Here is a 14,876-nt window from a genome sequence, read left to right as displayed (position 1 = left end):
TTTACGGTGAGCCGATGCATGTCGCTCTCGATTGACTTGATTAATAAATTATATAGATGTGGTTTAAATGTTTTGGCGGTAGGTCGTAATATGGTCGTGCTCATGATTTCGAGTTAGAGATTGGTGGTTGTCGATTCGTATAAATTGGTCGATGTGGTGCGTGTTTGAAAATTGTATTGGTATGGATTGAAGTTTGTGGCGAAAGAAAAAGAAGTAGAAAAGAACTCGGATGTTTTTACGTTTCGATAGGAAGATGTGTGATGTGTCGTTTGATGCGAAGGATATGTTTTACTATTTTAAACGGTTAGTCGGCAGACTCGATCAGTAAAGCTAAAATGATTATGCGATTAAGATGAGGTGACGACATGCCGTAGTAGTCGTCGCCTTCTCTATGTTTTCGAGTTGGATAAATACCATAGGTAATTAATTGTTGATACCCAAAGATTGTTAGAAACAAGTAATCGTGCTCTACCTATTGCATCAAAGGAAATATGGTGTGTTGATTAATTAGGAGCTAAGGGACCTAATATAGAAAAGTAGTTAAGAAAACTAATCGAATTTCTTTTAGCTATATTTTAAGTTAAGATGTCTAAAATGGTGAAACTAGTTTTGTTGGTCTCATGGTGTTATGATTGAGAAAAATATGAACTTGTGTATGAATTACTATTTTTTCATGCTGTGTTAAGCCAACTCTTGTTAAATAAAGGAATTCAATTGCATTAAGTAATTGTTATATGTAGGTGTTTCCAGTGCTTCAAGTGGTTGCAAGTTAATTAGTAGACTCTCTATGTGATGCTAGATGTCTAGGTAGACTTTCGTGAATTGTGGTGCTCGGACCGTCGAGATGAAGGTTAAGTCGGTCGATACCGATTAAGTAGTTAAAATGATTAATGGAACAATCATGGGGTTAAAACTAGAAACTAGTGTTCTTGCACCCATTTGGGATGTTATAGCCAAATTGCGCATGGTTATGGTCGCGGATGAAAAGTAGTAGCGCTCATGTGATGTCTAATTTAAAACGCAAATTGTTGGGTGATTATCATGAAGAATGCGTTGTTAATTGGTTGTAGTAATTTTAGTGCACTAAATGATTTGGATAAAATTTGTAAGCCTACTTGCTAGTCCTCATGTAATTAATTTAACTCTAAGAAGTGGTAAAGTGCTAGAATGATTCAAGTCTCTAGAATGCTGCAATTCTTGAATTATATAGAAACTGGAATTTATTGATTGCTGTTTTGGGCTGCACGCATTGTTTTTGTTGTGCTGTTTGTTTGATAAACCAAATCATATTTTCTGTAGAAAAGTCATATAGAAGAGTTGTAGATAACATGATTATCTTGCTTGTACTAAAATTTGACAGCCATAAACCTGATTGTTTAGGAGTTGTGCTTTTCACAAGCCCAGCACCTGAATCTATCGAATTTCTGAACAGATTTCAGAGATTGCAATGGTTGTTTAAGTTAATCTTGAAATTAGTTATTGGTGGTCACAAGAAAGTTGTAGATAACTTTATTATCTTACTTGTGTTAAAATTTGACAGCCATAGGTCTGACAGTTTAAGAGTTATGCTTTTTACAAATTCAGTAACTGAATCTGTCCAAATTCTGTACAGATTTTAGAAACTGCATTGTTTTCTCAATTTAATATTGCAATCTGTTCATGGTCGTTATAAGAAAGTTGTAGATGCTTTTCTAATCTTGCCTGTGTTAAAATTTCATAACCACAGGCCTGATAGTTTAAGATTTATGAATTTTACAAACTGGTTGTTGTGTTCTGTCCACTGTCAGAACAGATTTCGAAAACTGTGTTGTTTGATTTAGTTAAACATTGAATCACTTCTGGGTGATTATAAAAGTTATCTAGTGCTTTTGTTGAGCTTTCCAAAAAGTCTTGGATCACTTTTTTTGTGATCTGAAGATTAAGTTATGAATGTTTCAAATATGAAGACTGAATCTGTCCAGTTCTTGACAGCAAAGTCTTTTAGTGATGTTTATCCTTAGTTAAATATTTAATCACCTTGGGATGTTTATAAATAATTTGTAGAACATTTAATTAGCTTTCCAGAAAGTCTAGGATCAATTTGTTTGGATGTCTGAATCTTCAGTTATGAATTTTTAAAATCACAAGTCTGAATCTGTCCAAATCTGGACAGCGTTGCTGTGTTAACACCTTTTGACCTTGCTAAGTGTTTAATCATGCTGTGATGACAATACCAAAGTTGTGAAGCACTTTTCAAGCTATCTAGAAAGCCCTAGTTTACTATTTTTGGTTAAATATCTTGTGAGTTATGACTCAAACAAGTGACTGCTGTATTGCTGTCCAAAAATTCTGCTAGTGCGCTTTTGATTGTTTAGTTCACCCTTCTCGCTAAAAATGTTTGGTTTGCTCTTAAGTAATGTAGACTTGCCATGGTTAAGCTAGAGATGACATGTGTGTCTTGTTTTATATGTTCCTTTCTCTAGTGATTGCGATATAGGAGTTCCATAGATATTGACGCTTATGTCATCTAGTGAATTTGTGTCGTCGGTGATGCTTGTGCGCGATCAATAGGAGAACTAATGAAAAGCCGTATCCAAACAAATAAAATGCACGTACCTGTAATGTCATAGTTGTGTTGCGTAAATAAATAAAATGTTGTGGTCTTTTTAAAGGTGTTAATGTTGGACGTCGATAACGTGTAGATAACTAATGCTAGCGTATGGTTGTTTACGGTGTCTTCTCATTTAACGTTTAGTTCGCCACTACGTCCTTGTATATCTTGTGCTACTTTTGTGCTACTGTCATTATATTCATACATATGCATCTTGCATCTCATTTAGGACAGAGAGATGACGCTCATGCAAGTGGTGTGGTTGCAACCACAAGATGCAGTTGGTGGACGACCTGAGGAATGATGGACTTAACCAGTGGATGCTCGCCAAGCGAGTACCTCCCCAGCAAACACTATCTAAGTGTTAAATTAAAGGCAAGCCCCGGTTTTATGCATAACCGTTTATATATGCTATTTTACTACACTTAATGTTTGTAGGCTTGTACCCTGCACTTAAGTGTAGGAGTTGGTTGAAACCCTAGTTGCATGAACTCAGGATTCCTGTTGAGATGGATACTAGTATGCTAGGTCGAGTAGCTGCTTTACTAATTACGGATCTCGGTAGAAGTCGAGTGATTTTTCTAGCACTCGCGCGAGGTCAGGACATTGATTGTACCCACTTTCATATCATATTGATGTTGGTCTGTGGACACGGATCCATGGAGATGCGTGGTCTATGAGATGAAAATGAAATAAGGATTAACGTGCGGATACCTGTGTCAAGCGTTTGAATGTACTAAGCACATGCCGAGAAATATGGTAAATCGGTAAGCCTAGTACCTGATTGAACCTGGCAGTGGACTTTACCCCTCACGCGACCTGAGATGTGGTCTCCCATTCCGGTTATGGTGGGTACAAGTGCGGTCACTGCACGACGGCAGTCGGGGTCAGTGAGGCATTGTACGCCAAGGCGGTGAGCCCTGATCTGCTGACAGGGAATCGATGGGGACGGTTGATATGTGTGGGGACAGAGTGCCCCTACATGTCGTGTGTTTAGGTTTACCTTGCAAGGATAAAAACTCGATTCGAATCGTCTGCTTCTCGCAGCTAATGAGACTGCTTGATCCATTGTACTGCATTGAGTAATAAGTGGAAATGAGGTGAATGACAAAAAGATGTTGATTGATAAAATGTTTGATACCATGTGTGAATAACTAGGTACACATCTAGTCTAAAAGGATCATACTAAAACTTCAAAAGCTAAAACTTTATTTTAGACTCAGCTAGTGCTTTTGGCAAACCAAACCCCTCAGCCAAACAGCTGCATGTCTAGAGGTAGAGGAGTAGACTCCTCGCACCGGGTAAGTCTAGCTGAGTATTAGTATACTTAGCCTTGCTTGTGGCACAATTTTTGCAGGTACCTCATTGATTTTGGTTGATGGTGTGACTTGGCCTTCATCTCTGCCACCGGGATAGACGGTCAAGTGGGTTACTGCTTCCGCAGGAGAGGACCAGGAGGAGTAGCGTGGCCAGGCTTCGCCATGTTACTCAGGTTTTCTCCGTTAGTTATTTCCGCTGCATTAAAATTTATGGTTATTATTTCTGAAACTCCGATAATGTAATCACTAATGATACTTATTAAATTTGTGGTATTATGTTTTATTGTATTTCTCTGTGCCTCACCTTCGAGTGAGCTAGTGGTATTCGATCCTGGATAAGTGGCTTTATCGGACTAGATCCGAGGGACTGACGGGTTATTCCTGTTTAAGTGTGTTGCTGCCCTTAAGGGTGCGACTTGGGCACTTAAGCTGGAATAATTCGGGCGGTTCCGCCACAACTGGTATCGGAGCGAATACCATTACAGAGAAGTCAATAAGTCATGATTTCCAACCTTTTCTAAAGTAAAATTTGCTTAGAAACAAATGTTGGATAGATGTAAGGACGATAAGGATAGACCGAGGACGTGAAGCCTTAGGAAATAGATGGGTAGCTAGGTGGCTATATTTATATAGGTCATAAAGGCTATTACTACTACTATTAGGATGCTGTAGAAGCATCCGAAAGATTAGTTAGGTCTGAGAAGACGACTAGAATGAGCATGCGTCATGATTGTCGCATCATTGTCTCTTGTGCATCAACCTGCTTCTCTCACCTTTATTTCAATAATAATAACTTGTGAATAATGTGATGTACTATGTTAGGAGCTATAAGAAGTGCCTTGTCCTGTGTTGTCATGATAGTCTTGATTAGGTTGTGTTATGTGTTCTCCTTGCCATGCTGTCTAGGAGGTACAGTAACTATTTAGTACATTTTGCCTCTAACCAATAAAAATTATTACCTGTTTTGCCCATAAAAGACCCCCCACTTTAACCAGCCTAGTGGTTAGCAAGTGAAACCTCTTTTTTTTAAAAAAAAATCCAGCTTGTGTTGGTGTTTTCTAGCCCTTGTGTGTTGCGCTATTGGTAATGCACCAGCACAGCGTATAGACCCCCACAGCTTGACCGCTAGACCAACCCAAGTCTCCTTGTGCACTTGTTGTGTAAAAAACATCGTTTGGTGTCTAGTTGCGCAAACCATGACCAAGCCATGTTTCTTTCCATAAATCCTTGCCCCTAAAACTTCATAACATTTCTATCGATCATCCTAGCTGATCCTGTTTGCCTACCTCTCCTTTCGCCTGGATCTGGTAATCCTTTTTCTTGTGAATCATGTTTGCTTTATCATCTGAATCTCGGGACCCCCTATTGATTCTGCCCCGTTATCTGGTTATCTGCTATAACCCGTTCTCAAGTACGGATGTTGATTTGCCTAAATCTCTCATTTCTGGTCAGTCTCATACCCCTCCTCCGAGGATCATGATGTTGTGATCAATTTAATCTCTAAACAATGTATCCATTTGGTTCAATGAATGTTGATGTTGTCTTTAGTTCTCTCATGTCTCTAAAAACTCAATAATCTTGATCTAATGGTCAGTTCCTTCTCATATCAAATGTCGTATCAATCTTGGACTGATAATCCCCGTGTTGATCATAAAATAATTCGCGGAGTTGAAGAGTTCTCATGTGATGCTCTTTTGTCAGCAATCTCTGCTTCAACTCCGGTCACATTCTTATTTTCTGAGCCATACTCTCATGGGCTCCATCTATTCATGCTATGTGAAATTCTCATTGGTTGCGTCTGGTAATGGTATTATGGCTAACGACTGATGGTGCCGCGACGAAACCGAGAGCCTACTATGGTGCACACATGGTTCAGCTGCTCGACACGCGCTGGTATCACAGTTAATAGTCGTAATCCATTGCGAGACTACGATGACGTGTTATCTTTTGTGGATATGCTCTCAAAGTGATCGCTGCATTTTGTCTCAATATGTCGCGATGTTCCACCCAAATCTATCTTCAGTATATTGTCAGATCCCATCTCATGAATTTGCATCTATCTTCAGTCTGGGAGTTACATGCTTCTCCACCCATAAAGATCCTCATTCGAATCTCGGGACGAGATTCTTTTTAAGGGGGGAAGGCTGTGACACCCCAGGTGTCAGTTTCGTGTTACGTCGCGAGATTTATCCTAATCTCGGATGCTCAGTGAAAATTTCTATTTCTCGCTCGCGTATGTCCCTGATTATCCAGATTATTCATTCACGTTTTACCGAATTCGGAGTTACTCAGTCTCACAGAAGGCCAATTTGGAGCCTGTTAAAACTTTTAATTCTCGACACGAATACGAACTCGATAATCCATCTCGAATTATAAATCTCATCTGAAGCTCATTTAAATCAAACTCTCGACAGCTGTTATTTGGTCTGAGCCCGAGTCTAATTTTTCGAACCTTGATCTATGTTCGACTATTTTATTCGGATCCGTACTCTCAAACGGAATACTCAATATGTCGTCCTCTAAATCAATTTTATCCGTTTCGGCCAAATATCTTATGTCCGAACCGAATTCACAACCCCGTATCGACAACGATTTTAAAATATCACGATTTGCCTTCTCCGACTAAAAATCCAAAACGATCAAATCTCAGGACGATTTATTTTCGAATCGCGTGTAAGGAATTATTTCCGAGCAAATTCAAATCAAACTCTCGGTCGAATTAATCGCTCAATCGTCCATTCGCCGAAACTCTAATTCGCTCTGTTCTCTGTAGCAACGAATTCCGCGAGAGCATTTTTATTTGGAAAATTAATTTAGCGCGACACGAGTACGTGTTTTGGGCCAAGCCCATTCTAGCCCGGCCCATTTGGCCCATGAGAAAACCCTAACCATAGTGCCCTTCTATAAATAGGAGCCCTCTCCTTGCAAGTGGAGGCAATTTTGCACTCCCACCCCTCAAAAAATTCCAGTCGCCACCAGCAGCCTTCTTCCACCTCTAGCCGGACCTCTGCCCGGCGCCCTCCCGGCTCCTCCTGCGAGCGGCTGCAGCAGGGAGCTCCCTCTCCTCCCATGGCGTCCTCCCCTTCTTCCTCCCGCATCACGGCAGCAAGCAGCCATTCCCATGGCCGAGCTCACCTCCCTGCCGCGAGCTCGCCAACAATCTCCCCCACTCAGATCTCCATTCCCCTTGCTGCTGCTCGCCGCGAGCTCTCTCTGGCTTTTTCCCCAGTTGGAGCCCTGTTCCCCTGCGGCTCCCATGGCGCCAGCGAAGCTCGAGCAGCCGCGCACCCAACCATGGTGCCCCTGTTTTTCCCAGCCGTGCAGCTCCCTGTTCCCCTGTCCCATGGCGCCCCTTCAGGCTTGGCAGCAGGGACAGCACTTTTCCCCTTCGACCGCTTCCCTGACACAGGCGCAGTGAGCAGTCCCATGGCCGACGCTCTCTGCTCCATTCCCTCCATGGCCGGCGCACAACAACAGTAGCAGTCGGGTCTTTGTCCTCCCTCTGCTGTCCGCGGCTGCAGCAAACAGGGAGCTCGAGTTTCTCCCATGGCTGCCGACCTCCTCTGCCCCTTGCTGTCCCACCCCTTCTCCCTCAAGCCAGCGCCTTCCCCGACCACATCTCCATGGCCGAGCAGCAGCTCTGCTCGCCCCCCTCCTTCTTTTTCCCCTTGTGCAGCAGCAAGAAGCCCCTGCTCGCAGCCTTGGCGTCCAACTTCGCTGCGCAGCGGTGCCGATCCAAAGCAGCAGCCCCGGCGTCTCCGCGCTCTGCGGGCTCGCTGTTTTATAAAGCGCAGTGAACAGCACGCCGTCGACACTCGTCGGTTGTTTGCTGTTTTTGCGCAGCCCCAACATCGTCGTCGTTCACCCCGGTGAGACCGCGACGCTCCTTGTTCGATTCCGCATTGACGTTATTTTCCTATGATTAATTATGTATGTGTGCTGCTTTGTTTTATTTTTGTGGAGGAGAGAAACCCCGTGTTTTGCGTGGAGAAGAAGGCAAGCCGCTCAACGCTCGTCGATGTTCGGAGCGATGCACAAATCGGAATCGCCATCGTCCTTACAAACACCGATTGGGTTTGTTTATGGTGAGCCGATGCATGTCGCTCTCGATTGACTTGATTAATAAATTATATAGATGTGGTTGAAATGTTTTGGCGGTAGGTCGTAATATGGTCGTGCTCATGATTTCGAGTTAGAGATTGGTGGTTGTCGATTCGTATAAATTGGTCGATGTGGTGCGTGTTTGAAAATTGTATTGGTATGGATTGAAGTTTGTGGCGAAAGAAAAAGAAGTAGAAAAGAACTCGGATGTTTTTACGTCTCGATAGGAAGATGTGTGATGTGTCGTTTGATGCGAAGGATATGTTTTACTATTTTAAACGGTTAGTCGGCAGACTCGATCAGTAAAGCTAAAATGATTGTGCGATTAAGATGAGGTGACGACATGTCATAGTAGTCGTCGCCTTCTCTATGTTTTCGAGTTGGATAAATAGGCAATTAATTGTTGATACCCAAAGATTGTTAGAAACAAGTAATCGTGCTCTACCTATTGCGTCAAAGGAAATATGGTGTGTTGATTAATTAGGAGCTAAGGGACCTAATATAGAAAAGTAGTTAAGAAAACTAATCGAATTGCTTTTAGCTATATTTTAAGTTAAGATGTCTAAAATGGTGAAACTAGTTTTGTTGGTCTCATGGTGTTATGATTGAGAAAAATATGAACTTGTGTATGAATTACTATTTTTTCATGCTGTGTTAAGCCAACTCTTGTTAAATAAAGGAATTCAATTGCATTAAGTAATTGTTATATGTAGGTGTTTCCAGTGCTTCAAGTGGTTGCAAGTTAATTAGTAGACTCTCTATGTGATGCTAGATGTCTAGGTAGACTTTCGTGAATTGTGGTGCTCGGACCGTCGAGATGTAGGTTAAGTCGGTCGATACCGATTAAGTAGTTAAAATGATTAATGGAACAATCATGGGGTTAAAACTAGAAACTAGTGTTCTTGCACCCATTTGGGATGTTATAGCCAAATTGCGCATGGTTATGGTCGCGGATGAAAAGTAGTAGCGCTCATGTGATGTCTAATTTAAAACGCAAATTGTTGGGTGATTATCATGAAGAATGCGTTGTTAATTGGTTGTAGTAATTTTAGTGCACTAAATGATTTGGATAAAATTTGTAAGCCTACTTACTAGTCCTCATGTAATTAATTTAACTCTAAGAAGTGGTATAGTGCTAGAATGATTCAAGTCTCTAGAATGCTGCAATTCTTGAATTATATAGAAACTAGAATTTATTGATTGCTGTTTTGGGCTGCACGCATTGTTTTCGTTGTGCTGTTTGTTTGATAAACCAAATCATGTTTTCTGTAGAAAAGTCATATAGAAGAGTTGTATATAACATGATTATCTTGCTTGTACTAAAATTTGACAGCCATAAACCTGATTGTTTAGGAGTTGTGCTTTTCACAAGCCCAGCACCTGAATCTATCGAATTTCTGAACAGATTTCAGAGATTGCAATGGTTGTTTAAGTTAATCTTGAAATTAGTTATTGGTAGTCACAAGAAAGTTGTAGATAACTTTATTATCTTACTTGTGTTAAAATTTGACAGCCATAGGTCTGACAGTTTAGGAGTTATGCTTTTTACAAATTCAGTAACTTAATCTGTCCAAATTCTGTACAGATTTCAGAAACTGCATTGTTTGCTCAATTTAATATTGCAATCTGTTCATGGTCGTTATAAGAAAGTTGTAGATGCTTTTCTGATCTTGCCTGTGTTAAAATTTCATAACCACAGGCCTGATAGTTTAAGAGTTATGAATTTTACAAACTGGTTGTTGTGTTCTGTCCACTGTCAGAACAGATTTCGAAAACTGTGTTGTTTGATTTAGTTAAACATTGAATCACTTCTGGGTGATTATAAAAGTTATGTAGTGCTTTTGTTGATCTTTCCAAAAAGTCTTGGATAACTCTTTTTGGTGATCTGAAGATTAAGTTATGAATGTTTCAAATATGAAGACTGAATCTGTCCTGTTCTGGACAGTAAAGTCTTTTAGTGATGTTTATCCTTAGTTAAATATTTAATCACCTTGGGATGTTTATAAATAATTTGTAGAACATTTAATTAGCTTTCCAGAAAGTCTAGGATCAATTTGTTTGGATGTCTGAATCTTCAGTTATGAATTTTTAAAATCACAAGTCTGAATCTGTCCAAATCTGGACAGCGTTGCTGTGTTAACACCGTTTGACCTTGCTAAGTGTTTAATCATGCTGTGATGACAATACCAAAGTTGTGAAGCACTTTTCAAGCTTTCTAGAAAGCCCTAGTTTACTATTTTTGGTTAAATATCTTGTGGGTTATGACTCAAACAAGTGACTGCTGTATTGCTGTCCAAAAATTCTGCTAGTGCGCTTTTGATTGTTTAGTTCACCCTTCTCGCTAAAAATGTTTGGTTTGCTCTTAAGTAATATAGACTTGCCATGGTTAAGCTAGAGATGACATGTGTGTCTTGTTTTATATGTTCCTTTCTCTAGTGATTGCGATATAGGAGTTCCATAGATATTGACGCTTATGTCATCTAGTGAATTTGTGTTGTCGGTGATGTTTGTGCGCGATAAATAGGAGAACTAATGAAAAGCCGTATCCAAACAAATAAAATGCACGTACCTGTAATGTCATAGTTGTGTTGTGTAAATAAATAAAATGTTGTGGTCTTTTTAAAGGTGTTAATGTTGGACGTCGATAACGTGTAGATAACTAATGCTAGCGTATGGTTGTTTACGGTGTCTTCTCATTTAACGTTTAGTTCGCCACTACGTCCTTGTATATCTTGTGCTACTTTTGTGCTACTGTCATTATATTCATACATATGCATCTTGCATCTCATTTAGGACCGAGAGATGACGCTCATGCAAGTGGTGTGGTTGCAACCACAAGATGCAGTTGGTGGACGACCTGAGGAATGATGGACTTAACGAGTGGATGCTCGCCAAGCGAGTACCTCCCCAGCAAACACTATCTAAGTGTTAAATTAAAGGCAAGCCCCGGTTTTATGCATAACCGTTTATATATGCTATTTTACTACACTTAATGTTTGTAGGCTTGTACCGTGCACTTAAGTGTAGGAGTTGGTTGAAACCCTAGTTGCATGAACTCAGGATTCCTGTTGAGATGGATACTAGTATGCTTGGTCGAGTAGCTGCTTTACTAATTAGGGATCTCGGTAGAAGTCGAGTGATTTTTCTAGCACTCGCGCGAGGTCAGGACATTGATTGTACCCACTTTCATATCATATTGATGTTGGTCTGTGGACACGGATCCATGGGGATGCGTGGTCTACGAGATGAAAATGAAATAAGGATTAACGTGCGGATACCTGTGTCAAGCGTTTGAATGTACTAAGCACATGCCGGGAAATATGGTAAATCGGTAAGGCTAGTACCTGATTGAACCTGGCAGTGGACTTTACCCCTCACGCGACCTGAGACGTGGTCTCCCATTCCGGTTATGGTGGGTACAAGTGCGGTCACTGCACGACGGCAGTCGGGGTCAGTGAGGCATTGTACGCCAAGGCGGTGAGCCCTGATCTGCTGACGGGGAATCGATGGGGACGGTTGATATGTGTGGGGACAGAGTGCCCCTACATGTTGTGTGTTTAGGTTTACCTTGCAAGGAAAAAAACTCGATTCGAATCGTCTGCTTCTCGCAGCTAATGAGACTGCTTGATCCATTGTACTGCATTGAGTAATAAGTGGAAATGAGGTGAATGACAAAAAGATGTTGATTGATAAAATGTTTGATACCATGTGTGAATAACTAGGTACACATCTAGTCTAAAAGGATCATACTAAAACTTGAAAAGCTAAAACTTGATTTTAGACTCAGCTAGTGCTTTTGGCAAACCAAACCCCTCAGCCAAACAGCTGCATGTCTAGAGGTAGAGGAGTAGACTCCTCACACCGGGTAAGTCTAGCTGAGTATTAGTATACTCAGCCTTGCTTGTGGCACAATTTTTGCAGGTACCTCCTTGATTTTGGTTGATGGTGTGACTTGGCCTTCATCCCTGCCACCGGGATAGACGGTCAAGTGGGTTACTGCTTCCGCAGGAGAGGACTAGGAGGAGTAGCGTGGCCAGGCTTCGCCATGTTACTCGGGTTTTCTCCGTTAGTTATTTCCGCTGCATTAAAATTTATGGTTATTATTTCTGAAACTCCGATAATGTAATCACTAATGATACTTATTAAATTTGTGGTATTATGTTTTATTGTATTTCTCTGTGCCTCACCTTCGAGTGAGCTAGTGGTATTCGATCCTGGAAAAGTGGCTTTATCGGACTAGATCCGAGGGACTGACGGGTTATTCCTGTTTAAGTGTGTTGCTGCTCTTAAGGGTGCGACTTGGGCACTTAAGCTGGAATAATTCGGGCGGTTCCGCCACAACGGGCAGATCGAGTTGTCCGAGGGGTTGGACGCGTTTTCCGGGGATGATCCCATGAAAAGGCGCCGCGCCCGCCCGGACCAAGGACAGATCCATCCGTAGGAGCCCGAGGGTCTCGACATAGATGATGTTGAGGCTGCTGCCTCCGTCCATGAGGACCTTGGTGAGCCTGACGTTGCCGATGATGGGGTCGACAACAAGCGGATATTTCCCCGGGCTCGGCACGCGGTCGGGGTGGTCGCCCTGGTCGAAGGTGATGGGCTTGTCGGACCAGTCTAGGTAGACTGGTGCCGCCACCTTTACCGAGCAGACCTCCCGACGCTCTTGCTTGCGGCGCCGAGCCGAGGCGTTCGCCACTTGCCCACCATAGATCATGAAGCAGTCGTGGACCTCGGGGAACTCCTCTGCCTTGCGATCCTCCTTCTTGTCGTTGTTGTGGGCCCTGCCACCTTCCGCAGGTGGCCCAGCCTTGTGAAAGTGGCGCCGAAGCATGACGCATTCCTCGAGGGTGTGCTTGACGGGCCCCTGATGATAGGGGCACGACTCCTTGAGCATCTTGTCGAAGAGATTGGCACCTCCGAGAGGTTTCCGAGGGTTCTTGTACTCAGCGGCGGCGACAAGGTCCGCATCGGCGGCGTCGCGTTTTGCTTGCGACTTCTTCTTGACTTTCTTCTTGGTGCCGCGTTGAGTGGACGCCTCGGGGACATCTTCCGGCTGGCGGCCCTGGGGCTGCTTGTCCTTCCGGAAGATGGCCTCAACCGCCTCCTGGCCAGAGACGAACTTGGTGGCGATGTCCATCAGCTCGCTCGCCCTGGTGGGGGTCTTGCGACCCAGCTTGCTCACCAGGTCGCGGCAGGTGGTGCCGGCGAGGAACGCGCCGATGACATCCGAGTCGGTGACGTTGGGCAGCTCGGTGCGCTGCTTCGAGAATCGCCGGATGTAGTCCCGGAGAGACTCTCCCGGCTGCTGGCGGCAGCTTCGGAGATCCCAGGAGTTCCCAGGGCGCACGAAGTTGCCGACGAAGGCTTGGACCAGGTCGTCCCAGTTGGAGATCTGCCCCGGAGGCAGTTGCTCCAACCAGGCTCGAGCGGTGTCGGAGAGGAACAGGGGGAGGTTGCGGATGATGAGGTTGTCATCGTCCGTTCCACCCAGCTGGCAGGCTAGTCGGTAGTCCGCGAGCCATAGTTCCGGCCTCGTTTCCCCTGAGTACTTTGTGATAGTAGTCGGGGTTCGGAACCGGGTCAGGAACGACGCCCGTCGTATGGCCCGACTAAAAGCCTGCGGACCGGGTGGTTCGGGCGAGGGACTCCGATCCTCCCCGCTGTCGTAGCGTCCCCCACGCCTGGGGTGGTAGCCTCGGCGCTCCTTCTCGTCGAGGTGGGTTCGACGGTTGAGGTGGTGGTGCTCGTTGCCGAGGCGACCCGGGGCCGCAGGCGCTGTGTTGCGCGTGCGCCCGGTGTGGACCGAGGCTTCCCGCATGAATCGGGAAGTCGCGGCGCGATGCTCCGAGGGGTACCCCTGCCTTCAGGAGGCAGAGCTTTCGGCCCGTCGGACCGCGGCATCCTCCAGGAGATTCTTGAGCTCTCCCTGGATATGCTGCCCTAAGGTGGTTGATGGCTCCGGCATCGCGCGGAGAAGTATTGTTGCTGCAGCCAGGTTCTGGCCGACGCCACTAGAAGCCGGTGGCGACCTTGCCCTGACATCGTCGGCGATGCGGTGCTGGATGCCCTGGGGTAGATGTCGCGCTTCTCCGGCCGGAGTTTGGTTCGCCCATTCCTGCTCGATGGTCCGCCGGAACGGCTCAAGTGTTCCTGCTCCCTCGTCGAGCCTGGCCTGCATCTCGTGGATTTGCTCGAGCTGTGCGTCCTGACCCCCCACAGGGACTGGGACCACAGCTAGCTCCCGAAGGATGTCAACGCGAGGTGCAGGCCTAGGGGGATCACCGTTTTCCGGTATACCAAGATGGTTGCCTTCGCCGGGACCCCCTAGATCGACGTGGAAACATTCACGACTTGGGCCGCAGTCCTCGTCGCCGAAGCTACGGCTACCGTCGGAACAATCGGAAAGGCAGTAGTCGCATGCGGTCATGAAGTCCCGCATGGCACTGGGGTTACCGAGTTCGGAGAAATCCCAACAAAAGTCGGGCTCGTCATCTTCCTCGGAACCCGAGGGTCCGTAGGTCGAGACGACTGTCAGCCGATCCCAGGGTGACCGCATACCGTACCTCGGAGGGTTTGGACATGCCTCTACGAAGGCTTCCACCGAAGCGAAGTCGCTTGGTGGGTCGAGACTGAATCCAAAAGGCACGAGATGGGAATCGGTCGGTACCTCTTGGTCGACGGGCGGTGACGAAGTCGCATCAGGGGCTGACTGCACCGTCGTCTCAGGTACGAGGGTGACGCCCAGCAAGTCCCTTACGGGCGTGCTGGCGTCGTTCGTCCGCTTGGAGTTGGCGTGTTGCGGGGAGACGACGCTCGTCTTCGTCTCAGACGTGAGGTCGACGCCCGACGTGTCCCCCGTTGGGGCG

General features: G+C 44.8%; 1 protein-coding gene across 1 annotated transcript; it reads right to left on the bottom strand.

Moving 5' to 3' along the window:
* Positions 1 to 6,873: 6,873 nt before the first annotated feature.
* Positions 6,874 to 7,989, bottom strand: LOC118476043 (uncharacterized). Its single transcript, XM_035964078.1, has one exon. It carries the CDS (start codon positions 7,759 to 7,761, stop codon positions 7,264 to 7,266), a length of 498 nt encoding a protein of 165 aa, XP_035819971.1. The 5' UTR covers positions 7,762 to 7,989; the 3' UTR covers positions 6,874 to 7,263.
* Positions 7,990 to 14,876: the final 6,887 nt, after the last annotated feature.

This window comes from Zea mays, chromosome 1 (genome assembly GCF_902167145.1).
Source record: "Zea mays cultivar B73 chromosome 1, Zm-B73-REFERENCE-NAM-5.0, whole genome shotgun sequence".
NCBI lineage: Eukaryota > Viridiplantae > Streptophyta > Magnoliopsida > Poales > Poaceae > Zea > Zea mays.
This window is presented reverse-complemented; position numbering and strand designations above follow the sequence as displayed.